The sequence below is a fragment of the Falco cherrug genome, chromosome 4, assembly GCF_023634085.1.
Source record: "Falco cherrug isolate bFalChe1 chromosome 4, bFalChe1.pri, whole genome shotgun sequence".
NCBI classification, from domain to species: Eukaryota; Metazoa; Chordata; class Aves; order Falconiformes; family Falconidae; genus Falco; species Falco cherrug.
Genome location: NC_073700.1, coordinates 19,132,466 through 19,158,626, shown reverse-complemented (window position 1 = coordinate 19,158,626; position 26,161 = coordinate 19,132,466). Strand labels below are relative to the sequence as shown.

Genomic DNA, 26,161 nt, shown 5'->3' with positions numbered 1-26,161 from the left:
ACCTTGTTAACATGACAGCTAAGAAGTCTAACACTTTAGCTGAAGTCTTATTACCACTCATTTGTTTCCTTTTTATGACACATTGAACCATGGCTACGTTTTTTTTTTTTTTTTCCCCTTCTCTCTCCCTCCTTTTGAAACACTAGAAAGTAGTCGCATAATTACAGCTTGGGGACATAACACTTTCATCCTGATATGCTCCAAAGGTAGCCACAAAGCAAACTACTCCATGCTGTGTGCACCACCAGAACTCAGTGGCTTTAAACAACAGTCAGCTTTATTAAAAACTCCTCTGTTCCCAGAGTGGACAAACAAAAGAATTACTCAGATGTGAAAAGAAGGGGAATCTGTGTTCAGCAAGGTTATTTATTGTTAACCCCTTCTGGAGTCTTAGGCATCTACTTAAAAGGAATGTGCTGAAATTCTGCTACTATAAAAACAGGAATGGGAAACCTTTGGTGTTTTTTTTTCTTTTACCACCCCACCCCCGCTTTTTTTTGCTTTTTCTTTTTGCCTAACCCAGCATTCACCTTTTCTGTAATTCAAGAGACTGAATTCTTCACTCTTTAAAGGAAGTTTTCCTTCCCCAGTTTGGGGTTTTGGTGGGGTAGTAAATAGAGATTCAGGCTTACTTGAGAGATATGAAAGTCTCTGCCTTTGAGCTTATTTAAGCTTATGTATTTCAGTTGCTCTGAAATGTTTAAGCAAAAGCACGGATTCAGTAAGGTTTCCTCCTCACACACCACTTTGTGGTTATGACTGATAGAGTACACAAGGAGTTGAATTTTTTTTCATTGTTTTCCTTACAGATCTCTCCCTGGGGGGCTGTATTACCCAGATAACCCTCCTAATTTGGGGGATGGAGTTCTTGCCAAGCTTGCTGTCTGATGTTTGTGCAACACGTGAGCTGCTGGCGGAGGCTGGCGTGGCTGTGCCTCCCTGTGGCTTTGTGGCCCTCTCTGGCTTTGTCTCGCTCGAGGTTGAGCAGCCCTTTTCATAACTTGGTGCTTGCTTTGCTGTTCACTCCTGAAGTTTTGGGTTTTTTTGACTTCTGGGAACCACACCAAACCTCAAAGAGGAACTCAGTTAAAACCACCTGGTTTCACCTGTTTTCATAACAAAACCAGAAGAGGGGCAGAGTTTGCTTTGGAAAGGTTCGAAGACCTTTGAACGAGCTTTCACAGCATTTCGGGTGGTTGTGAGCGCAGAGGGTACTATGTTATCTGCTGGTACCTGTTCACTTCTGCCCTCTGGCTGAACACAAATTGGTGTGGGGGTGCGGTGGGACATGGGGCAGCCTTTGGGGAAACTCCCGTCCGTGTACCAAGGCCACCACTGCTGCGTGCGATGTCGTTCTCCTCTCTCCTTTGAGAGTTGCCCATCTGTGTTTTCAAAAATAATGATTTATAAAAAAAAAAAAAAAAAAAAGCCCAGCAGCAGCATTGAAACCAGAAAGCCAACAAGCAAAATTTTAAATCAAAACAGCAGTAAAAAAGATCACTGCTGTAAAGGTGGAGTAGCACACGCTTTATCAGTCTCTATGTGTAGCCGCTCTTTCCCCTTTTTCCTTCTGTTTTTCATTTCATGTTTTCTTCCAAGTGACCATGTGAGGGGCCCCACAGCATATTCATAATACAAGTTTTTCTAGTTGCAAATAATCAGCATGGTTTCACGTTCGCTAGGGCCATGAGCTGCCAGCACATGCACACCTCTAAGATGATGATCTGCTCACAAGACTTTATATGCTTATGCTAATTTTTAATGTGTGATATTTGAATTGTCTCCTCCCAGTATTTTTTTTTCCCTTCTTTTTCAATAATTAGGTCAAAATTGTATGAACCATGTTTCTTTCCTTGTAATTTTTGCAAAAAATTATGTGACGTGCAGAGGAACCCCTTTGCTCCCAGTTAGTGGGAGCACCTGTTAGTGAATTTGAAGGGAAAAGGTGTACACGGATACTGCAGTCACTTCTCCCCACCGTTCCTTTGTCAGATGGGTTGGAAGGTGCAGTTAATACTGAAGTATTGATCCAGCACTTTACAACTCAAGAAGTTGAAATATGCAGGGACTTGAAGGGCATTCACAGCTCACATTAGTAATGTCTGTAGTCAGCAAGTTAGGTGCTTCCTAAACTGATCCAGGCTCAAGCCGAAATAAATAAATAGGGTGCGGTACAGCTTTGCACGCTGCAAGGGTGCGGCTGGTTCACTTGCCGCAAGCAGGGTTACCTTCGCCCTGTACGTGGATACCAAGTACATTTTCCCTGTTTGCTGATTTATTCTTGCTGTCCATCAGTGCAGTGGAGTACAAAGAGTATCACCATTCCTATCCACACAAAACAAAATTAAATGCGGCTATTTAAATCTTTCATTTTAAAGCAAAGCTGCGCAAGAAGAGAAAAAGTTTTTACAGTGAAGGTTTGTGCTTCAGGTTGTGTTTTCACGTAGCCTATGTTAAAGGGTTAAATCAGCCCGCATGGAGAAAAAACAAGTCTCTAGGAGGTGGATATCAACTCAATGAGAGGGACTTGAACTCATTAACACTTTATTTTAAGGGATTGCCTACAACATCAATTATTTAGGAAGCAAACAGGGTCTCCATTGCTGTATCGCATTATTAATACTTGGTAATGTCAATAAAATCCTACTTTCCTATAAAGTCCCACCAACAAGACACTATTGACTCACATGGCTATTTTACATTTCAAAAGCTGCTGAACAAAAAAAAAAAAAAAAAGAGAGAGAAAAAAAAGGTAATTTGTATTTGTATAGGATTTGGTGTAAATATGATTTACGAACAACATTTTTCAATTGTTATCATACCCGTTTTGAATGACCAAGCCCCGTTCCCCTGCGGGTTATTCATGTGCTATGCTGTAATGAGAAATTTGGCAGATCTCATCTCTTTAGTACATCCTTGTGCCCACCATGAGCTGGGGATCATGTTCTGCCTTGTTTACAGCTGACAGTGTTATTATTCTCGTTAGGACTGTGCTTTCTTATCATATTGTTGTGTTGAGCAAGCCTTTTCCTCTCTGTTTGTGTTTCCTGGCAGGGCTTTTCTTCCCTTATTGACAGTTTGTAAAAATATGCATTAATTTGGAGTTTAAAGCATGTATCATGGTGTCTCTTTGCTGTGTTTGCTTGAAGTTGATTAATGATAGAACCTCACTTGGGGTCGTCCTCTGGAGAGTTGTCTCACAGGTTCTGCATGTTAACGAGAGACGCTGCACACACAGCGAGCAATGATTAGCCCAGCCTCCGCCAGCTCGGCGGGCTGACAAACTGCTGCTTTGCCATTCGGGTGCTTATTCCGCTTATTTATCCAAGGATTGTAGTAACTTAGTGTGTCAGCTGAGAGCGTTTTCTCTCGAACCCGAAATGGAAACCCTGTCGAGGTGCTCCTCCCAGAGTGTTTTCTTGGGGAAGTTGAGTGCCGCTGGCCCGGCATAACCTTCACTTGGCTTTGGTGGCCGGCACAGAAGTTGAGGGTCTTCTCCCTGGTGACCTGGGGCGCTCAGACCTGGCACGCAAGTCTGAACCCCCAAACCGCCTTGCTGTCCTCCCCAAACCACCCAGGCTGTCAAAACTGTTCTTTAACGAGCAACTTGCAGACTGACCGTGGGTTTGTTTTCCCAGGCACCCCGTGCATGTCAAAGAAGAACCGTTAGACCCAGATGAAAATGAAGGCCCGCTATCCTTAGTGACAACAGCCAACCACAGTCCAGATTTCGATCACGACAGAGATTATGAAGACGAACCTGTAAATGAGGACATAGAATGAGTATGTCTGACATCGTTACCCTGAGAATGAAGATTAGAAGATCACGTCAAACTTAGCTGTGAAATCTCTCCATTATTGTACAGTCTGGAGGATTCTCAGTCCACTTTGACAACTATGAAATATGTTAACTCTTAGTGCCATCAAGTATCCCATTTGGGAGTATTTTTGATTTTTCTACTTTTTGTTGAAAAAAGGAATTTGTACTCTGTGCATTGGATGGACTTGTTTGGTACTTGGGATTTTCCTCTCTTACAGTCAACATCAGTGTTGTAAATTTGCTAAACTGATTCACTTGCATTTAGCAGCCAGCTGTGGACTGCAGGTCCTGCCGATTTTGGACACTTGAGGACATCAAACTGAGCATGTACACCTGAACTGCAGATCAAGTCTTTGCCCAGATTTTAAGGATTCCAATGGACAACATATTTGCACAGTACTGCATGTTGATTATCACTGCCTTTACTCCATTTTTTTTGTTTTTTTGGTTGGTTCCTTTTTTTTTTTTTTTTTTTTGCTTCCATTTGGGATGGGGAAGGCCTGTGTGTGCACGTGTGTGGATATGTGTGTGTGCGTGTGAGCGTGTATATTGGGGAGGGGTTAAAAGAAAAAAATATCCCAAACTTTTTAATGTATTGCTTTTATTCCCCCGCCCCACTTCTCCTCTACCATTTTAAGTTCTGACCTCAGGCCTCATCTGGGCCCAGGGCCTCTCAGAGGCTTCAACGTTTTCTGTACTTTGTGATGAATGTTAATAGGTGTTTTTATTATACGAAGCTGAATGTCATTGAATTGTTTGTAGTTTTTTCTGTCATTCATTCCAGTTTCCTTCAGATGCCACCATGTTTTCTTTAGCTATGGAAAACATTCCATTTCGGTGTCTCCTTTCTTTTGTTACTGTTTTTCAAAAAAGGTCCCAAATGCTGCACGATACATGTGGAAGGGTTGTCCAACGGAGAGAGAGGAACGAAGTACTGCAAGAATGAGAATGAATGACAGATGAACATAGAAACACTGTAGGAAGCAACACAGATTCATTCCACAAAGCAGTATTTTTAATATTTCTTTTTTGGTTTGGGTTTTTTGATTTTTTGGGGTTTTTTTTTTGTTTTGGCAGCAATGGTGAATATTAGCAAATGCCACAAAATCGAACAGCACAAAGAAATTACGCAGCACCGACAGGGTTCGCTTTTATTAGGGGATGAATAGTAGTACAGTGGCAGGTTCTCGGTTGTTTAACACGAGTTCTAATGGGTCAACAAATCTTTCTGGAATATCGAAGATTACCGAGATGGGCACCTATACATTTATTATGACAATTTTTTTATTTTTTTTCTTTTTGCATTTGCATTTGCAAATAGTGGTTGGAAAGATGACTTCATTACATTGTTATTGTACGTGGTGATGTTTCACGGTTAAACATCAGTTCAGGATTGCTTGGTGGCATTAATCTGTTTGAATACAAATTAGATTTCAGATTGAACTTGTTACGGGAGTTAATAAGGACGGAGCCCCACTAATGCTAAAGTGTTAATTTTCAGCTGTGCAAATCCAGTACTGCAGTTAAGATTGTTACGCGATATTACACCAGCCAGTATGGAAACCTCACCATAGGAGACAGGAGTTTTAGGAGAGAATTTGTGCTGGGGCTTGTTAGGCAAAACTGGCAAGGCTCTTCAAAGCAAACACGACATACAAAATTTGTTGCGATAGGTCAGTAAACCTCGATCACCAAACACCTAAACATTTTCATTCTGCAACCACTTTTCCATCACTCATTTATTTATGTAGGACTGTAGCTTTTTTATTATTTCAAAAAGCCTTTCAGAGCTTAATTTATATTCTTCTTTGTACCTTTTTTTTCCTAAAATTACCAAAGATATTACACAAAGGTAAATTATGTTCTCTGTTATATGCTTTATCTTATGAAGCCAAATATCCTCTTATTGTTGATCAAAGGAGGTTGAAGAATTTAGAGGGAAATGACAAGATGTGGGCTATTGCTAACCTGAGAGGGAAACTGCTCCTTTATTCTAGAAAATTTAGAAGGCCAAGTAGATGTCTGAACCAAAGTTGTTACTTTTTATTTGCAATTCTTTACAGTGACCAAAACGAAAGTCTGTAAAGAGGAATCAAGAAGAGCTTTAGAGGCTAAAACTGGGAATCAGCATTACTGGTGGAGCTATGAGAAGGGAGCTAGAGAAAGCAAAGACACAGTTATTCCGTGGAAAATTAGACTATCAGATAAAGGAGGCAGTTTAATAAAATACAGAAGAGAACAGAAAAGCTCCCACGATTTAACTGGACGACATAATAGTATTTCTAGAATTGAAAGAGAAAAAAAAATTTTTGGTCTTTGGTTCTACAGATTGTGTGCCACTTCTGTTTCGGGACTGTGCTAGGATGACTGCTTGAATTTGGCTTGATCTTGGCACATTTGCTCAGTTTAGGTTTTGGTCAGCATTTTTCATAAGGAAGTAACAACACTCCTGTCCACTCATAAGCTTTGGTACAAGAAATTTTATTGGCAGTTACTTTTATAAAACTCAACTCTGCTTTCTGTTTCAAAAGACAAAAAAAAAAAGAAAAAAGAAAAAAAGGGCAGTCTGTGGTCATTTGAAACTTTCTTTTTTTGTTTGTTTTTTAAGTTATATCCAGGCAGCTTCGTGACGTGCCGGCGGTAGCCAGATAGGGATCATGAGAATTGAGCCCTGTGCTTCTAAACTGAGTGGTTTGCTGGTTAGTTCGGTATTCAGAAGGGGATAAAAATCTGGTAGATTAGTTCATTCTCAGCATGTGTAGCTAGACATGAGTAAAGATAACAGCATGAGAAACTGTTAGTACGCATACCTCAGTCCAAACTGTTAGGGAATGAGTAAATAAAAAATACATTTCACTCAGTTGCACTTAGTTGTATGTCTTGCATGCTTAGTCTAAAGACTGTAGCAAAAATAAAAAAAATAAAAAAAGAGAAAAAGAAATAAAAAATTAGATTTTAACATATCTGGCAGGTGTTGCAGCCTCGCAGAAGAACCAACTGAAAATCTCAGGCTTTACATCAAGCAAACTTCACTATGATTTTTACAATTCTGATTCTGTATCCCTTTGGATATACAGTTGCTTCTTTAGGGAGGGGTTTATTATGTTGTACATATATATCCCACTGTGTCTGTGTGAGCCTTTGTCTTTTGGGGGGAGGGTGGGGAGGGAGGAAAAGGTGGAAAGGTCCTTTTTTTAGATACCATTCCTCAAAAGGAATAAATGCAGACCTGTTTGTCAAAACACCTTTTGCTTTTTGTGCAACTGCTTTATATTAACTATACTAAAAAAATAGCTTTGAAAAAAAAAAAAACTACTGTATGTAATGGAATTGCAGAATACGCTGCACATGTATTTTATTTAGTTATCCTTGCTTTAAGAATATTGGATGACATTTGCTGACATGTGGGAGAAAATCCCTGACTTTTTTTTTCAGCTTTTAAATTGTAACATAGTTGACAGATTTTTTTTTTTCTCTCCTGTTATCATTGATCGAAGCATTTTTGTACAGTTTTTGTGTTTAAGCTGGTTTTTTTGATACTTTCCCACCCCTTCTGTTATCTTACCACTGCCTTTTCTGGCTGTCTTAAACAAAGTTCATATATTTGAAAGGAAAAAAAAAATTGTTTAAAAAAAATAATGTTTTTCTCCTGCTGCAGTAAATATTTTGCATGATGAATTCCAGGGTCACACTTTCAAAGTTTATCAGTGAAGTAGTGATTAATAATGGGGAGTGTCAAACTATTGAACTTTTGTATAAAAAAAAAAAAAAACTTTACAAGGTGCCAAGATGTAAAGACAATTTGTTACATGTTTTTTTTCTCAAAGAAAAGCGTACATTATGAAAGTAGTACCATGTATCAGGTAAATCGCTGTCAGGAATGAGAGTCAAAGCCTTCCTTGTCCACAAAAAAAAAAAAAAGTTTGTAAATGTAAAACCTGTTAGGTTTCTGCATTCAACTAGAAGTGAAATGAAAAAAATCAAGGCTTATGTAGGATAAGTGACCACAGAAAATATTACCTTTTTTGATTCTCACTCGCAAGAGTCCCGCTGCAGGTCCTGCACCTCCCCTCTCCTGGAGCTCCTGCTTCAGGAAGAGACCGGGGCAGGGATTCTCATTCTACAAATATTGCAGATCATTAGATATTTTATATATATACATACATAAATATATATATATAAAGTTTTTTAAAATAATTTTGAACTATTGTAGTTTTCAGATTGCCAATAATCTCATGTTCGTTATAGCATGGAAAAAAAAATGTGTTTAAACTCTTTTGAAATCCTTTGGTACCTTTGGTTAATGAACTCGGAGCGAGTTTTTAGATGTTTCAGAAGTCATTTAGTATTCTAGTCTTGCGAGGTGAATTTGCAGTTAACGACTGCATTTTAATGGGCCCAGAACAGGTAACAAAGTATCTTCTACCCATAAGCCTTGATGAAAATGGTACAGTCCAGACTGTTAGCATGGTGCTTTGTGTGTATGTGCTGCCAGTAACAAGATTTTTTTTTTTTTTTTTTTGATAAGGCATAAAAGAAACTCATTCCTTACATCAACTGTAATTCCATCATTCCATGTCTGTTGATACAGACAATAAAAAATGTTGTGTAGTCAGTACTAATTACTGACATTATAGCATTCTCAAATGCAATAAAAATGCTGGTTGTTCACACTGGTAATGCAAGTTGCCATGTCCGAAGTTTTTGCTTTGTACCCCCCGGCAATGCCTCCCGCGTCGCACCCCCCGGCCCCAGCGCTGACCCAGGGAGCAGCTGGTCGCATCTCACCCATGTCCCAGCACGTCCATGGACGGTCTCGTCGCTCTCCTTGGGTCTCCCCCAACCACATCCAGATCTTCCAGCGGCCATTTGAGGCTGGAGCGCTGGAAGCATGGAGGACGCTGTCGCTGGAAGGATCCACCTGCTTTTCCAAGGAAACCCGCCAGAGTTCGACCTTTGGGTGCCCCGGGGAGCCGAGGGGATTTGCTTTCTCATGGGACTCTGCTTCAACGGGGAAGGTGCGAGAGGAGGGGGTCGGGGCTTCATCCTGCACCTCCCCGGTGCGGTGCCCTGACGGGGGCTGTGGGGGGACAGGGTGGGCATGGCCACACATGTGCGGGGAGGGGGGTGCAGGCTCAGCCCCTCAGCCCACAAAACCTCCAGCAGCAAAGTCCCAAGCCGCGCTGTCACCCGAGACAAAACTTCAAAGGAAAAACCCACCTTCTTTTCTTCTGAGTAAGCACACATTTATTTTCTTCATCAAGTTTTATAAAGAAAAATAAAATGTTTAATAACTAGCATTAGCAGCAAACTGAAATTTCAGAGGAGAGATTTTTCATGAATAATTCATTAAAATTTCACATCTGCAAGATTAGTCATCCAAATAAAATGCTAATGTCAAAAACATGCACCGTCTATAATATTCTCATCAAGAAATCTTTTTGCATATAATGATAAATGCTTAAATTAGTACAAATGATTTTATAAAAATATTCTATCATAAAATTATACCAGATAACTACTTTTTTTTTTTTTTTTTTTCCTGGGGGGGGGACGGGGGGGAATCTTTGCACATTCATTATAATGTGTCTCAAAATGGTGTTGACTGGTAGATTTTAATAATCAAAATACAGAGAATAAAATTTGGCTTTGGTTGTGTATTGCACTTTTATCACTAGTGAGATTTTTTTACTGACCTGCGGAGGTCCAGCTTTGGGGATTTAGTTTGTCCCAAGTCACAGGCGGAGGGGGTTTTGTGTTTTGCCAGGAGAGCTCCGTGTTTCCCCGAGGTGGGTGGGAGAGGCGGCTCTGGGCAGGGGAGTACGTCCCCAAATGGGTGCCTGTGGGGCTGGGGGCTTGGCCGGAGGCCAGCGCGTCACCGGCAGGCAGTTATCTGCGGTCCTGCCTGCAGAGCCATCACAGGTGACATGGCTGGTTCATCTCCTCAGACATCCCAGCACTGGCAAGACAGCATGGAGACACGGTGTTTACCACCGGCCAACTTTCTGTGGCCTCGGGTGGAAGGAGAGCCGCCGGGGCGCGTGCCAAGCACCGAGCTGCTGCGCAGGATCGGGCCCTGCCCCTCCTGCCCCAGCGTGGGAGAGCCTGGCTCTTTGCAACCGTTTGTATCGTCTTGCCATTGTTAACCACATCTCTCCTCCCTGGGTGCCGTGTCGTGGGACATCACCAACCCCTTTCCTGCTCCACGGCACTGCCACCGGTAGCAGCCAGCTGGGAAACACCTTTTCCAGTCAGAGGCACTGTTCTCCACCACAGCTGAACAGCAGGTTTCTGCTCAGTGGTGAGGCCATGTCTCTGAGCCACGTCCAAAGAAAACCGGAGCCGGTGCGTGGGGTGTTCTGGGTTTCTCCCGTACCGGAGGGAAGGGCAGTGGCAGACCCAGGGTCCTGGCACAGAAGCTGGGCCCAGGGGGACGCAGTGGCTGATGTGCTGCTCCCTGCAGATGATCCAAACGGTGACATTTAACTTGGGCCGCGAGCTCGGAGTACGACAAATTTCTCGTTATTGGACTAATTTAAGGGACTAGCAATTCCCGGTGCCTCTGGCTGGCATGCAGGCACATACACACCCTTCCTCACAACAAAGTGTAATTAGCCCTTTTTGACCTATTAATCAGGCTCCATCTTCAATGATGATGTTAAACTTTCTTTTAATAGTGCGTTAATCAGGGCTATCTTTTATCTTCGTTGCAGCAGTGGTTAATTCAGTCACATCGAAGCGCTCTTCAGCCTCATATTGCCACGTTGGTGGCAACACACCACTGCGTCCCCAAGGATGATGGCTGCCACGGTGGGATGTCCTTTCTTGCCCCAAAGCCCCTGTCAAAAAAAGCAGCAAAGTCCCTCCTTTTTTAGCCCCCTGCCGTTGGCTTCCTTAGATACCTTCAAAGCAGAGGAGGCAGGAATGGTAAACACCATCACCTTGGGGTAGTTAACCAGAAATAGCCCCTCCTCTCTGGATTCCGCAGGAAATGTCTGTCTACCTGGAGGGGAGAAAAAAAAAAAAAAAAAAAAAAAAAAAAAAAAAGAGAGAGAAAAAAACAACAACCCCACCATGTTTTGCAGGGTTTAGTACGTATTTACTTAGAGGAGCTCAGTGGCCATTTTTCATGCGTCTCAGAAGCCTGAAAAACATTTTTTGTCTTCAAGTTATAATGTTAATTTGAAGGTAACCGTCCTTTCAAGGATTAATTCCAGCCAAAGCAATAACCATTATTTACCAGAGTTTGACATTTTTATCACTCATCATATTAGCAAATTTCCATTGAAAATGCTAAAATGGTTCGTCATAAGGCACATAACTGCTTTGGCTGTAAAAATGACCAACACAAGTGCCTGTACTCAAACATTAAATTATACTGTAATTAATAAAGACAGTTAAACTGTCTACTAGCAACAGCAATTTAGGTAACCACATTTGATCGGCTATAAATTGTAACTACATTAAAATTCCAGAAATATTAGCAATATGGATTACTTGATGGAAATAGGTGCTGATCACCAACACTCCTATTTTACAACGGAAGCACAGGTCATGTTGGCCACAAAACTGTGGGCGAAGATCAAGGCTGAGTACTTTTAATCTTGTGAAACAAGCAATTACAAATAGTTGCATCGATTTGTTAAAAAGCTTTAGGTGACATAAATTGTTTCCTGTTTAGCTTATTGCTCTGATACATAAATGTCACTGAGTATAATATTAATTAGGGTCACAGAACAACAAGGGTCGGGTGATATAGTGTACGATCAGGGATGTGTCAATCCTTTGTGAAGGCAAGAAAAGCGCCGGCCCCTTCACGCTGCAGCGCTCAACGCCTAATTTTATGTGATGACAAAAGAAGGTAAAGGAAACTGTATTTTAATATGTGAAGTAATTACTTTAGTACTAGTATAATTTTACGGTTTAGGATAAATTACAATGTTTTCAGTCTCCTGCTCTTGCCACATAACATAAAATCCACATATAGCATCAATAAAATAGAATACTGTTTATAAAGGCTTTCTGCTGCACAAGACCGACACTATTCCTCCTAGCAGATGGAAACTAAGCGCAGATTTCAGTCTGGTGTGTGTTTCTACACTTAATTTTTTTTTAAAAAACCAAAAAATGGGCTGTGCAGGTTATTTATTTAACATAAATCAAATGTATCATATACACTGTTTCTTTGGATTGGCATACAACTTAGAAAAATACAGTAAGATTCTGAAAAATCTGGAGAAAATTTATTAAATATGATTTTTACTGTAATAGAATATTAATGTAACCCAATGCTCATTTCCCATTAAGTTGATCCCTTTTTAATACACACATGCTTTTTATTATTTTGCACTCATGCGAAAATTCCACATTCAGAGAGTTTCCATCTCCTTAGGAATGTCTCTGGCAAAGGCACAGTAAGAAATCTTGAACTAAAAAAAAAAAAAAAGCAAATATCGAACGATAAGATGTGGCGAAGTGCTGATGAACTGAAGCAAAAGCCAATGATATAATAAAGGGTAAAAAGGCATTCAGCACTGCAAGGGGAACAGTAGAAACAATTACACTTTAAACCCCTCCTTCTCGCTGCCACTGTACCACAGCACAGATGAAAATGTTTGATTTGCAAAGATTCATTAATTACCACTTGAATATTTAAAGCTATTTTGCAGACTAACAGAGGTAGATAAAGCACTGAATTAAAACCTCTAATAAAATTGTAAAAATATTTCTGCAAGTTTACCAGCATTGCGATTCCTCCCGGTTTAGGGAGCCAGGCTTGGCTTGTTAGGGAATTAATTTTTATGGGTTTTTTTTTTTCCGAGTGGGTATTTGAAGTAAGATGGTGTGATTGCACAGCACTATTTGTCTCTCATTTTCAAATGTTTACCAAATACTTACTTGGACTCTTTCCCTTCACATGTGGTTGCCCTTCATGGGAGAAGTGGCTTCTACAAAACAATACAAAGGATGAGAAGTGTGTTTGAGCTATACATTCATTTTAATGCATTTCCATATACAGCAAAAACGCGTCTAGTCCTAAGTCTGGTATAATACTTTCTCTGATACGAGGCAGTGGGGGGAAAGAAAAAGAATCTGTTAATCCTGTTATAATTATCCTTGTTAGACTTAAAAAAAATAATAATAATTGGAACAGTATCCTCTTTTGCAAGGGTGGAGAACTCATGCAAACGGGAGGAACAAGCATCATGGAGAGCATCTCTGTAACCGCGCGGTACGCCCCGACTTTGCCCCGTGGAGGCTGAGCCGTTAGCTCCAGGCTTACCGGGTCTTTTGTTTAAATGCACAGATTACAAAGAGCTAATCAGACCCACACACCCAGAAAGCACAGTGTAACTTAAAATAAGTGTATATATTTATTTGCACAACTTCTGCCTGTAGGTGAAGCAGCCTCAAAATGTTGGGAGCCCCACTCAGGCGATGTAAACCTCGGTGGCTGAAGAGCTGCCTTTGACACCTGACAATTGCATATGTTAATTTTTACCTGTTTGCATTCAGTTGGCAGTGGGATTTTTTTTTTAAAAAAAAAAACCACATTCTATTTTTAAACAAGTGAATATTTGAAATCCACAACAGTGCAGTGAGGGCTTGATTGCGGGATGAGGGTTGAAAGATACAGCAACAGCTCCTTTAGCAGTATGTTAACGATGATGAGTACAGCCAAAGTGTATGGATTTAATAAGAGAAAAACAGTCAGAGTTCTTTTTGTCATTAATTTAAGCAGTTGGCCAATGAAATAAAGAACAACCTGTCCAGTTATATTTGGATACACCCTTACACAACTGTTCCTGTTGTAATTATTGAGTGTCTATTCCAATTTTAAGGATTTTGAAATTATTCCACTGTATTTATACATGAGATGCCCAAATTCAGCTGTTACTGTGGGTGCAGGGTGCCAGAGGAGGCTGCTGCCAGCCAAGGCAGCCCTGTCATGGGCATCACCATCTGCCACCACCTGAACTCCACCTTCACCAGCAAAGCATCATACCCAGGGCACTCGCTCCCCAGCCCTGCCAGAAAGGAAAGGGCGTACTCAAAATATTTCAGACCTTGCCCTTGCTTATTGTTTTTGGACAAATTTTATTGGTTTTGGCTTTTTTTTTTTTTAATTATTATTTTGGTTGAACCGCTTGTTAGTGTTCATTTGTGTTGGGCATGATAAGAGCCTGTTGGTTTATATCATCTGAGCGCAGGGGCATTTGGCGGTGTTTGAAATATTTTAGACTTTAGAAAAATTCTTGCCGGTATATTTGCTGTGTTAGAAAAATGGCTTTCTCCCAGTAGGTTATGAATATATATCTGTACATATACCTGCATATACTTTGTACGTGCTTTGATACGTATATAGAAATGAAGTTTTGCTAAGCAGAGCCTCTTAAAAGCCGAGAAGGGAGGAGCCCTGGCACTGCCGACTCCCCGCCACCACTACGGTTAGCACAGGCGTCCGCATCGCTGTCGGAGGGAGACAGGAGCTGGCCCTGAGCTGCCCGTGGCTCGTGCCCATCTTTGCCTGGAATAACGAGAGCAGTCCCATGTATTCCAACAGCAAATGCATGCACACAAACATCCATCACTTTTTTGGCTTTGGCACCTTTGCAGGCATGCAGGAGGGGAAAATTATATTCACTGGCCATGAAATTTATTGAAAACAAAAATAAGAAAAATAAGAAGTAAAACTTTTTATTATTTTGGCCAGGACTAGGGTTTATTTTTCAATTACTTGTTCGGGCTGGGTTTTTCCCCTGTTTCCTAGACATACTGAACAGACTTGTACTGCATATAATTGCATGGGCAGAGCTCTGGAGAGCCTTCCAAATGCAAGCTGTTCATGCCTCACGCTCACCCTTGCTATTTTTAAATATTGCTACTTTATGCTGCATTTTCAAAGCTTCCCCCGACCCCTCGTGCAGTTTGGAGCATTCTCACCTGTTTACAACATCACTGAGCGCTGGCAAATTCAAAACAAAAACATCTGATAAAAATCAAATATTATGTTGCTAACTGCAAAGTTCATTTCCCCTCAGAAGTCCTTCTTTAATTATAAAACCCGCATAACCCATTTCCTTTGGTGTGCAGAAAGGTGTGTAATTAAACTATCAGCATAATACCTTTCTACATGTAAAACCTGCACTTATGAACTTTAACTGCTGAATAAAAACTCCTATTACATGACCATTAAGTATTATGAATAAAGCAAGTCATTGTAGTACTTGATTAATTTTTATGCACTAACCATTGTGTTCAGCACAAATTTGGTTGCCATAGGTGTCCTCTCTCCCGGCTGTCCCGGTGGCTCTGCCATCCTCACCCAGGTCCGAGGCTCTGCTGCATCTCCCCATGCTCTCCTCTGGGCCATGGCCATCCCCAGAGCCACGTTCCCTGTCTGTGGTCACCACGGAAGAGGAACAAACTTTGCTCTGCTCCTGTAGTTTCTCCATCACGGCATGGCCGGGGAAGGGGACACCGGGTGGCAGTGGGGAGGACGGGGTCCCCTCCATGGGAGAGCTGCTCTGTGCCAGGCTGAGCCCTGACTCACTTATCTCATCTCTGGGTGGGCTGGGGGAGTTATTCTCAGCTGGATATTATTTAACTAATCAGGGAGAAGTGATTTGGTCATCTTTCATGCAGATGTGGCAGCAGACCCTCAGAGAAGAAGCTCTCCATGCTGCTGATTGCCTTCTGTGTTATAGGGTACCAGAAGCTTTGCCCTACGTGTTACTTACAGCCCTGGTCCTCCCAGAAGTGTCCCCCTCCACAGAGCAGTGCCTTGCCAGGTGAAGTGGGAAGGCAAAAATAAACATCCCAGTTAAACCCCACAACTCCAAAATCTTAATTGACAGGAAGACCGAGTATGCCAAGATGCTGAGGAGGATTGTATGGTGCTGATCCAGGCTGCCGAGGAGCCTGCGCTCAGCGGCCCAGAGGGCATCTCCCACCCTATGTACAAACATTCAAGACCCCAAGCCATTATTCATCAGTTCCTTGCAGCCACGTTCCCATATGCCGCGTGATGATTATATTGAGGCTGATCTTTGAAGTCTGGAGTCAGGAAGTTTAGCTCAGTTATAATCAATAGCGTTTCCAGCTCTTGGAAATCTGCACTAACCACTCAAGGCAGCCAGTCTGCATTATGTCCCTGTCATGCGTATATATTTGCATGTTCATTAGCCATGTAGTAGCACAGCTGTATGTGATTTCATTTAGCTTTTAATTATCTTCTTTAGGTTAGTGTTTTCATCTCCACCAGACTTAGCAAAGAAAAGAAAATCACTTAGGCAAAATAAACGCTGCTGAGCAGGTCTGGGGCAAGGAGTACTCTTTCCTCGTGCGTCCTACCGTTCTGCTGCAAAAGAGATGTTTGGTTCAAAAGTTCCAACAAATTAATAATAAATCTGTCTCTTCCTTTCCCCCATCATATGCTTATCTTATTCAGGTGGTTGTGGGTGTAATTTTTCATTTGCAGCAGGTGTTTTTTTACATATTAGATAAACTCCATCCTTACAAACCTTGGCATGGATGTTTGTATTTGCTCCAACAGCTGCTGCTCCAGCGCTCGCTCACACGCAGATCAAGGCATCCTCCTCTTTTGATGCAAGTGACTCATACCTCTGATGAGCTGAAACAAAAATACCATGCTCAGCTGCAGACACCTGCATTCATGCACTGGGTTTAAAAGTTCGGATGTGGGTTCTAGCTAATTTTATTCTCTTTGGGTTCTTATACGACACCCTTTATTTTGGTTTCTGGGAAATTTCCATTAGTAAGAACAAAACAAGGTGACTAATTTCTGCATTGAACTTTCTTCTCCTTTCCTCCCACCCCCCCAATGCACAAAGAGAAAAATTATGTGATTTATCTCTTTCACCTCAATTACTTGTAACAAGTCCAGCCCTGACGCACTCTGCTTTGTTTCACTGGCTTGCAGGGTCAAAGGCTCAGGGGTCATCTTTGGTTTAGCAAGCGGGGAGGTTATCTGCAGCTCCACTGCTGCACAGGCTGAACTGGGGCACGATGCTGAGCCCCCCCATACGCTCCTGGCCCTCGTGTGTACAGCGTCAAAGCCCAGAAGCAGCATTGATGGAGAAGCCAGTCTTATTTCACAGCAGTGACACTGAGAACTGAGCTTTGACATATGTGGTGACTTCCGAGCAGTCACGGAGCAGAGCAGAAGGGCTGCGGGAATGGAGCTTGTGGAGCTTCGGCAAAATGCAGCTGAGTCCCCCCAGCATTGTGGGATGGGGGCAACTACCTCAGCACAGGTGTCTCTGAAACTATAGAATTTTTTTTTTTTTCTCTTACAAACATAGTGAGGTAGGAATACAGAAATGACAAGAACCTGGAAGCCCTCAGCTGCTGGCTGGCTTACAGGTGTGTGGGATTCTCCTTGGCTAACAGAGGCTTCGCTAGGGAGCTGCAGTGCTGGCTTCTTTGGTTTGCTGAGCAGCTCGTGCTTTTCGAGAGAGCTCCTTGAAACAGCTCGGGGTGAAAGTCACCACCGGTTAGAAAGTGCCCACTCGCCCGGATGCGATGGCTACCTTCACCCTTCCCATAGGTGATGTCTGAGAGGCTCTCAGGGTTGAGCTGAGCACTTACCTCGTTGATGAGCTAAAACAAGCCCCACCTGACTCTCTTGGGGGTGGTGGCTGGCATTTTAATGACCTTGACTCTTCTTTTTCTTCTTTATTAAAGGAACAGGGCATATTCAATGCTTATGTGAGAAGGCACAACCATCCGGAGCTGACAGTACTGTTTTCCTGTTACACCAATGGTTTGTTTGGAGAAAAATTCCAAATGTCTGTTGGGGAATTGATCCAGGCTGCTGGGAGCAACTGTTGTCTTACCAAAGGATGATAACTGTTCATGAATTAAATTCCTCTGCATCACCTTCCTCACACAGACCCACAGTAATGGCTGAAGCAGGTCCTGTCTTCTCTGCTTGCCATAGCAGGAGCTCTCCTGTAGCAGGGGAAATATATTCTTATAGTTTGCTTACCTTGACACTTCAAACATTTTCCCAGCAAGCTGAAGGTGTAATTAAATGACATGCCAGATGCCAGTGTGCGTTATATTATACCACCTCTCAGCTGGGCTAGCAAAAGGGAATGAATGGAGCCTTAAGACAGCTCTCCTATAGATAGTTATTATCTCTTTTCGATAAAGAATGGGTAAGGTTGAGCAGAATGTCAGTAAACCTGTAATTTTCTAGCCTTTCAGTTACCTCTGTTCTTCTGATCCACCAGTGATGTGAAGTTTTGTTGTGCTTTGTTCCATCAATTATGGCATCTCTCCAAGAAGGCGGCAGACTCTTGTGTCGCATATGCATATTTATGGTAAGGTATGTTGGGATCTTCCTGTTGCACCTGAAGCCAGGTGTTCTGGGCCTTCCGAAGTTGGGGTGCAGCATGGCCGCTTTTGGGCAACGAAGCTTTTGGGGCAAGGCTTTTTAGGTGTAGGCTAAAAAACCCAAAAGCTTACAGCAGGATTTCATAACTTTGAACTTTCTGAAATGAAATTATTTTTGTAACCTTAATAATAGGATTTCTAGACCGCATTTGCTTACTTTGTTGTATGTGCTACCTCAGAAGATGGATCTGGTGTATCTCTTGGCTGTGGCACTCAGGTTTTAGAGCGCTGGGTTTTCAGCTTTGCAGGACACCGTCCCAGTTCTCGGGGAGACAAGATATTGGCTGTCACAAGAGAAACTTGCCAGTGAGATTTATTTACTTACTTGGAAGTGGAAATGTTATTTTAATAATCCAGCCAGCACGGGAGTGGAGGTGTTGGACACTCATCGCTGGCCCCAGGAAGGCTTTGCTGCAGCGCCTTGCGATCCCCTCTCAGCTGGCGAGGTGTGCTCCGCACGGAGGGCAGGCAGCCGAGCCTTGGAAAACTCAGACCTTGATAATTCTTCATCTAGATATTTATATTTAAGAGCATGGGAGTCGTGCTGTTTAAATACCAGTGTTTTTAACGAGTTGCTAACTTCTTGCCACCTGGAGAGCCAGTGGCCCTGGGCAGCCCCAGCCCCAGCTGCAGCAGGGCACTAAACCCGCCGGCAGCCCGTGAGGCTCACCTCTGCTCTGCTCTTTGGGGGTGGGATGTCTCGTTTGACAGAAGCAAGCAACAGACTGAAACTTTCACATGCTGCCGGTGCAGTGTGTGCAAGGCACTTCTTTCAGAAGTGAGGCATGTTCGTAATTAAAGATTAATTTACCAGCACTAAAACCAAAGCTTTCCTCAAAGTCTACTGTCAACAGACATGCTCCCTTTCAGTGACATTTGCATTTCTAACTGGGACTGCTTATTACCAGAAAGTCTCTGCAGCTGAGATTTAATTTTATTTGCTGGTTGTCCCCTTAAACCAGTGCTCTGCAATTGGTATTGCCTGGCCTGGCTTGCAGAGAGTGCGCGTGTGCCTGTGAGCGGGCACAATTTCACCCTGCCAGATGGGTGTGAGCATATGGGTGCCCGGGAAGCCACTCTGTGCATCGAGAAGATGGCTTGTCAGTGAGAAATGCTGAAAAGGTCAGTCCATATAGAGAAGCCAGATGTGTAGAGGCGCAAGATCAGAAATGGAGAAGGCCAGCTCTCTGCCTTTGTGCGGTGGTTAACATTTTCTCCCTTCTCTCAAACTGTGATGTTTCTACTTCAGAGGAGAAGTTCAGACTCTTACAGATCTTAACAGAGATATGAATCGCTTTCCTTTTCTATTTACCAACCAATTTTTTTTTTCTTTTGTTACTGAAGAACTGATATTAAGAAATCTGTTTAACAGGTTACAGCATGCCTTTTAGTCCCTTAGTAACCAGAAATAGTAAATAAGTGGGCTCCTATGGCTGGCACTCCCCATCCCTGTACGTCCTGCCTCAGTGCAGGGATCAAAACCCCAGTGGGGAAAGTCCTGTGCGCACACTGAGAGACAGAGCCTGCCCTTCTGGGCTTGCTGCTGGAATAGGCAGGAGAGAAAGGAAATATTATTATTCCCCTTTAACAGATGGGAAACCAAGGCGCAGAGAGTTGAAGAGGCTTGCCAAAAGTCAGACAGAAATCCGAAAACAGCCAGGAACCGAATCCAGGTCTGCTGAGACTCAGGCCAGTGCCTTAATCACTCGTCTCTTCATAGATTTTATTTCTGCAGTTAACAGTTATTCATTAGGACAAACTATGAAACTTCTGCCTTTACCTATATTGCTGGTGCTCCTGTATCCTCTTCCACCCTACATATAATTCCTTTCTATTTTTTCCCCTGTATGCATCAAGCAGACTCTCTCATCCCCCAACTGCTTAGGAAGGCACTCTGCAAAGCTCTGCCATCATTTGTGTACTCCTGACCTTCCTCACAAACAGATTCCCTTCTTCTTTTCCACCCTTGATCCGATTTGCCCACAGCCTTGTGACGATTCATGTCTGGGGCTGAAGACACCATAGTTGCCTACAGAGCCTTCGCAAGGCTGCTGCAAGTAACTCCCAAACCGAGATGCTCGATCCCCCGGGAAGGAAGAGTTTGTGGGTCCCACCCCGCATGCATCCCAGCACAAAGCCTGGCCACAGCCCCCTGCACGCGGCTCTGTGCTGGGGAAGTTCAGGGCATAAGCAAAGAGCTTATGCAAATCCTCTCCTATCCATCATGAACGGGAGTCCTTCATACTTCAGAAACGATGGGAGAAACAATCTATCGATATTCTGTAATGAGCATAAATGCCCTTTATAAATTGTTTCCTTTTTATTGACTCTAAAGCAAATGTAGCCATGAATGCTGTACATTAATACATTTTATACCTTCTAATGGTTTGATGGCCTCATATATCCAGTAACGCTGAGAATAATCATTAGATTGTAAGGAGTGCAAAATATGTTTTATCACTTGAAAATGGAATTCCTTCTTGAAAGGTAAAACCAGTGGTAGATCATTGATTTGAAAGGTCAGGGTTAAAAAGCTTATTAATGACTGGGTTAAGCTCTAGTAAAATTCTTTGTTTTACTCAGCTGTATGAAGCATTTAGCTAAGTGAGACTCTTCATTAGGACATTAGTGCTTTTATACTAGCTGTGTAAGGTAAAAATCAGTAATTTCCAGCTTATGTTCAGGAAAAAGGCATAGCAAGTAGCATATACTCCAAATAACACTGAGCACCGCGTGACCGTGGGTGCAATGGCAAATGCCTGCTGCAGAGCCCGGGGGCGGGGGGCAGCCGGTGGGTGCCATCCCTGCCTCTCCCTGTCCTGGGCTCGGAACTGAGCAAGCCTTGACGAGCAGATATATCACGTAGCACGGCAGAGTGCTGGGTAGAAATACTAGCCTGGGTCCCAGAAGCCATGGAGTTATGTCAGGATGCCACAGCGCTGAGTTAATTAGCCCCGACTCCCTGCAGGGCTTTAGATTAGCTAAAGCACCGGGTTCACGGGGCTGCGATGCTTCCTGCCTCCGAGACGGGGAGCTTCTGCCAGGTGAAACACACGTGTGTCCCTTTCACCAGATTGCTAAGAGTCCCAGCATGTGGAGAAAGGCTCTGTATTTCGGGTACACCAATGATACCAACCCAAGCTCCTCGTTATTGCCCCATGTCCATCCCAGCCATCAGACAGCCCAGAAGGGAGACAGACCAGGACCGCAGCATTGGGATGCTGCTTATTGAGAGTGTTGGGACTTGTTCGAGGTCCCATGTGAAATTTGGGGCAGGGGCGAAAACGCGTACCTGCTGAAAGAGCAACCTCTAGCTGTCCTTTCAAGCCCACGGTTAAGATTTGACCGGAACTTCCAGCTACCAGGACAATATCTTCATTCCTTTGGAGGTCCACACCTAGAAAAAGGAGAGCATTTATGAAGGGTTTCCTTAAAGTGAAAACTGTCTCAAGGCATCACGGTATTGCAAGGCACACACGAACCTACGCGTTCAAGCCATACACAGGTAAGAGAGGTGGTTACCCAGCAGCACGCTGCACTGACCCTGCCCACTTACCAAAAAGAGGTGGAAATAATTTGAAATAATTGTTGTCTGGGAGGAGGTTTCTTCCTTTCTCAGCCACTGTCTCTTTAGAGGCCTGATGAGCTCGAGTGTGGATGTGAAGTGGGAGCGCAGAAAGGAGGGATCAGCCACCTAATTTCAGCACCGCTGCAAGCAAGCGCAGGCATTTTAATCCTGGGCCATGACGCAGCTGCTGGTAAAGGCAAAAAGTCAGTGTCAGAAATGATGTAAAATAATCCCACACAACTTAGTCTTACTGTATTATTTTACTAATGTAAGGAATGATTGTTTTGTTTGTGCAATGCATTGCAGGAGACGACACTAGGGCGAAGTGCCTCGCCGTGGCCCTGAAGCTTCTGACCTACCTTCTGACGCTGCGAATGCTGATACATCGCTGGGACAACAACCAGAGGCTGTCACACCGGCACTGCCCCGTGCTGACCATCAACTTGAGGCACCTTCCTCTGTGTGACACAGAAATCTTCTCCTCTTCCTCAGACCCTCTTCGCTTGGTTGCGTGCAAGCTTTTTTAAACTTTATTTATTTTTAGCACTTTGAAAAATTCATGCTGTTTTCAAAAAGATCCTTAATACTTGTCCTCAGCATCTGCTACTTTTTTCTAACAAAAAGGAGAGACCTAAAACTCTGTCATGCTGTATTAAGAAGGCTTTTTAAGGTTTTTAATGGAACAAAATAACAATACAGAATATAATACCCGTAACATGTGCTTGGTGCAGTGTAATTGCTCTGGGATACTCAATCCTTTTCATATAAAGCAGCCCTACCAGCCCAACCATCGGAACAACTTTAATATTTTACAGTGAAATTAAATCGCAGATTAAAACAGATGGTTCGAACATTTCATTACAAGCCATGGCGCTTATTTGCTGACCATTGGCTGGTATATGTAAACATATAAAAAGCAAAAGAGCCCTTGGATACAAACCATACCCTCTCTTAGATTTTCATTCATGGTTACAGCGTGGTTGTGAATGTTATGGATCCAGACAGGGTCTTTAAAGGTGCTGAATTCAATTTACTTTTACCGATGAAAGGAAGAGGTCATGGAAAGTGCAGATTGGGTGGGAAGAATCCAGGGGTTTGTTAACTGTCCTGCCAGTGTGGTTCGGGTCACAGCTCAGCGGGTCCAGAGCCTGCTGCGTCCTTGGGGTGCAGCAACCCAGCCCAGCTGTGGGCCATCCCGGGATGCTGCTGGCTCCCCCGGCACGGCTGCGCCCAGGGACTTGCCTCTCGGCTGCAGGAGGGGCTGTGGATTCCGTGCTCCAGGCCAGCCCACGCCTCTTTTCTCATTGCTGACTTGGGATTCCTCTGGTTCCACTGCCTAGTTGAAAACCCTTTAATAGAGCTTAAATTGTAGATTGCTGGTGGCTCCTTATACCTTTGTTTGCTTATCTGGTCAAAGGGCCCAGTACCTATTGCACACAGAGGCAGAAAGGTTTAATTAAATGTTTGCAAAGTACTTTGAGGTCACTGAATGAAAAAAAAGATGCTGCTTAACTGCAAAGCGTGAACTTCTGGAGCAAGGAAGACGGCTGCTGTTGAGTAGTACCTCTGAGGTGCTGGGGGTTGCCTGTCAGTATGTGTCTGGGTAAGCTGGAGGGGCAGAGAGAAGCCAAAGGTGACGCCGTGCTCAGCCTGGGGCAGCGCTGTCCTGTCTGTATGGGCAGGACGGGTGGGCAGTGCCCGCAGCACGGCAGTGAGGGCAGCTCTAGCAGCCCACCAGACAGGCTGTCCTCACTGAATGAGTTAACTCTGCATTGAGAGGTATTAAATAAACCCCTCACAATTACAGCAAGTATTTCCCCAAGTTTCCAGTGTACCAGCTGCAGTCGGTGATGTTGCCCCAGGTATTTAATTTTTCAGATATTGTCAAACAAACAGAATTCTGCTCTAAAAATAAATATGAACAAATCTATAAATGTATTTAGCTTTGGCAGAACTGAAATGAATAGATGTTTCTTAAAAGTGTAAATGCCATGCCTTCAGACATTTTCCATGCTGGGTTAGCAAAAGTGTAGGGACTTCAGGGAGCCAAAGCTTCATTCTGTATGTCTCCGTAGGCAGCACGGTGAGCCGAGGATATTCTGCTTTCCCTCTGCTTCATGATGCAGTAACATTATGAAGCAATATTAGCACCTAGGGAGAACACAGTAAGTGCATTGCAACCTTGCGTATGGATTAGGAAAGAAAATATTTCCCCTTCACTGTTGGTGAGCCCAGCAATCCCAGTCAGCATCTCTGCTCCAGAGAGGCAAGTCTGAATGAGCCTCATGGCGCCCAAAAGACTGGAAAATAAATGTGAGGTTTCATAGCTTTAGGGGACAAAATTAAAGCTATGATGCTAAGAGTCTTGTTAAGCTCTTGGAGAGCTGCAAAGAAATGGAGCAAAAGGTTCTGGGGACAGATATGCTCAACAAAGCAAACAAACAGAAATCATCGTTAGAATCTGCCTTCTCTCCCCCAGTTAGTTGCAGGGCTTCTGGTCACATTTATGTAGTTAAGATTTGATCAGAGCTTCCAGCTACCAGGACAATATCCTCGTTTCTTCACTAGTGCATCACCAGGCTTGCTGGGAGCCCTGGTTACAGTACTGCGAGCTGCTTTGCGGCCCCCGCTCTAGTCCATATTACCCTGGGGATAACGGGCATCGATCATACGGGACAGTGCAGGGCCTCATTTCCTGCACAGGGGCTTAGATCTTGAAACAATGATGTGCAAAGGCACATTCACAGGTGTCCACATCTGCTTCACAATTTCAACTTTAAACCCTCCTCCTACAACGGCTTTAAGAAAACGAGCACCCGAAGAGGAAAGTACAGGGGAAGGCATCAGGCACAGAGGATCACCTTTTTGTGACACTGTTCTTTTAGGATCATAGCTGCGTCTTCAGGCACATAATCCTTGATCATTGTGTGTTAGAGCTGTCATGCAGAAGAGTTTGCTCATATAATAGCATATTGTTGACAACAAACTAGAAGAGCCATTTAAAAAAAAATATCTTACAATGCATGCTTAAAAGTGAAAAAAAAAAGGGGGGGGGGGAATTGTATTTTAAAAATCAGTATTTATCAATAGTCCTTGCTATAACTGGGGATTCACAGCATGGATGCTGAAAGAATGGAGACAGCATGGTAATGAAAAAAGCGTATCCATCATCAACAATACAATACTTACTGTGACCTAAGGTCAGGTTTGTACAGTTACACCAGATGTTAGATTTCAGCCGTTCTTTGAAATGAAGAAACACAATGGTTACTATTCCTGTAGTGTTGTGGATTTCATTAAACAACAGGTTTATCTTTCAGCTTTAAAATGTAGAGCAAGATTAGGATATTCTAACATTTAGGTTTCTGAAAGATCGAGTAAGCATAATGTAACGTAGGGCTGGCACTATAAAAAGTGACTATTTTGAATGCAACAGCCAGGTCTTTCCAGTGGCAAAATGCAGACAGAGAAACGCAAAGGGCGAAAGCAGCAGAGGCAGTAACTAGCTCTAACGGCGTAGCTGTTTCTAAAGCAGCCCAGGAAAGGGTGTGTGTGGCCCCAAGGGACACCAGGGAGGGCAGATGTGTCTTTGAACAGGGCTTGCTTCTCCCTGTGCTTCAGCTTTTTTTCTCTTTGCTTCCTTCTCAAGAGATAACAGAGGTGTGTGGCCATCATCAGAGGAGTCTGGCCTAAAAGGTGGCTGGAATTGCTTAGGATTTCCTTGGGTCATCCCCGCTGAACTAGCCTGCCACAGCCCTGGCTGCTCCCCTCACCTCTGAGATCAGCCCATTTCTCCAAATATGAGACATGCCCCTGCAACGCTGGCCTCTTTTTTGCCTTATTTGCTTTATTTAAGGTCCCTTAGCAGTCACTGTGTGGGTATTTTTTTATATAACTGCATATCATTTATTATGTACCTATATATACATTTATCTACATGAATATAGTATACATTGTATCTTACATATAAAATGTTACCTTATATATAATATAAAGGTAGTATATAAAATATTATATTATATATATATGCACACAAATATTCATAACCTTAACTGCCTGCCTCTCTAAAACTATATTCTCATTTATTATTATTAAGCAGGAATACTTCAATTCTCAGGCTGAATAGAAGAGATAAAAGAGAGGCTTGTAGTAGTTACACAGAAGCCTATTGATTACCTGTTTTCTTCACCCCACAACCGTGTTGTTTGTAAACAGTCCCTGTTTTGGACAAAGCAAGTAAGGCAGAGGAGCAAGGTGCATGTCTAGAATTATTTTCATTAAAAATTAAAGATTTCTAAAAGTGTACACATTTCATTAACTTCGCATTGCAGGCTTTGCAAATATTCTAAGGG

General features: G+C 43.0%; 1 protein-coding gene and 2 long non-coding RNA genes across 21 annotated transcripts in view; 1 reads left to right on the top strand and 2 right to left on the bottom strand.

Annotated features, from left to right (window-relative positions):
• Positions 1-8,500, top strand: part of FOXP1 (forkhead box P1) — a 391,266-nt gene extending 382,766 nt beyond the window's left edge. For all 18 annotated transcript variants that reach the window (XM_055707728.1, XM_055707722.1, XM_055707725.1 and 15 more), the window contains one exon: positions 3,639-8,500. In XM_055707728.1, coding sequence (XP_055563703.1) covers positions 3,639-3,783 — 145 coding nt within the window. In that variant the 3' untranslated portion in view covers positions 3,784-8,500. The remainder of the gene's footprint in view (positions 1-3,638) is intronic.
• Positions 8,501-10,805: 2,305 nt separating this feature from the next.
• LOC129735887 (uncharacterized) lies at positions 10,806-19,368 on the bottom strand. Of its 2 annotated transcripts, XR_008731813.1 has the most exons (5): positions 18,057-19,368; positions 17,432-17,794; positions 16,345-16,454; positions 12,719-12,768; positions 10,806-12,249 (listed from the first exon to the last, which is right to left on the bottom strand). It is a non-coding gene; the product is annotated as an uncharacterized LOC129735887 (long non-coding RNA). The 2 variants fall into 2 exon arrangements; XR_008731812.1 differs by having other exon boundaries at positions 16,345-17,794.
• Positions 19,369-19,574: 206 nt separating this feature from the next.
• Positions 19,575-24,352, bottom strand: LOC129735968 (uncharacterized). The gene is made up of 3 exons (XR_008732006.1): positions 23,323-24,352; positions 21,798-23,236; positions 19,575-21,638 (listed from the first exon to the last, which is right to left on the bottom strand). It is a non-coding gene; the product is annotated as an uncharacterized LOC129735968 (long non-coding RNA).
• Between the last annotated feature and the right edge of the window lie 1,809 nt (positions 24,353-26,161).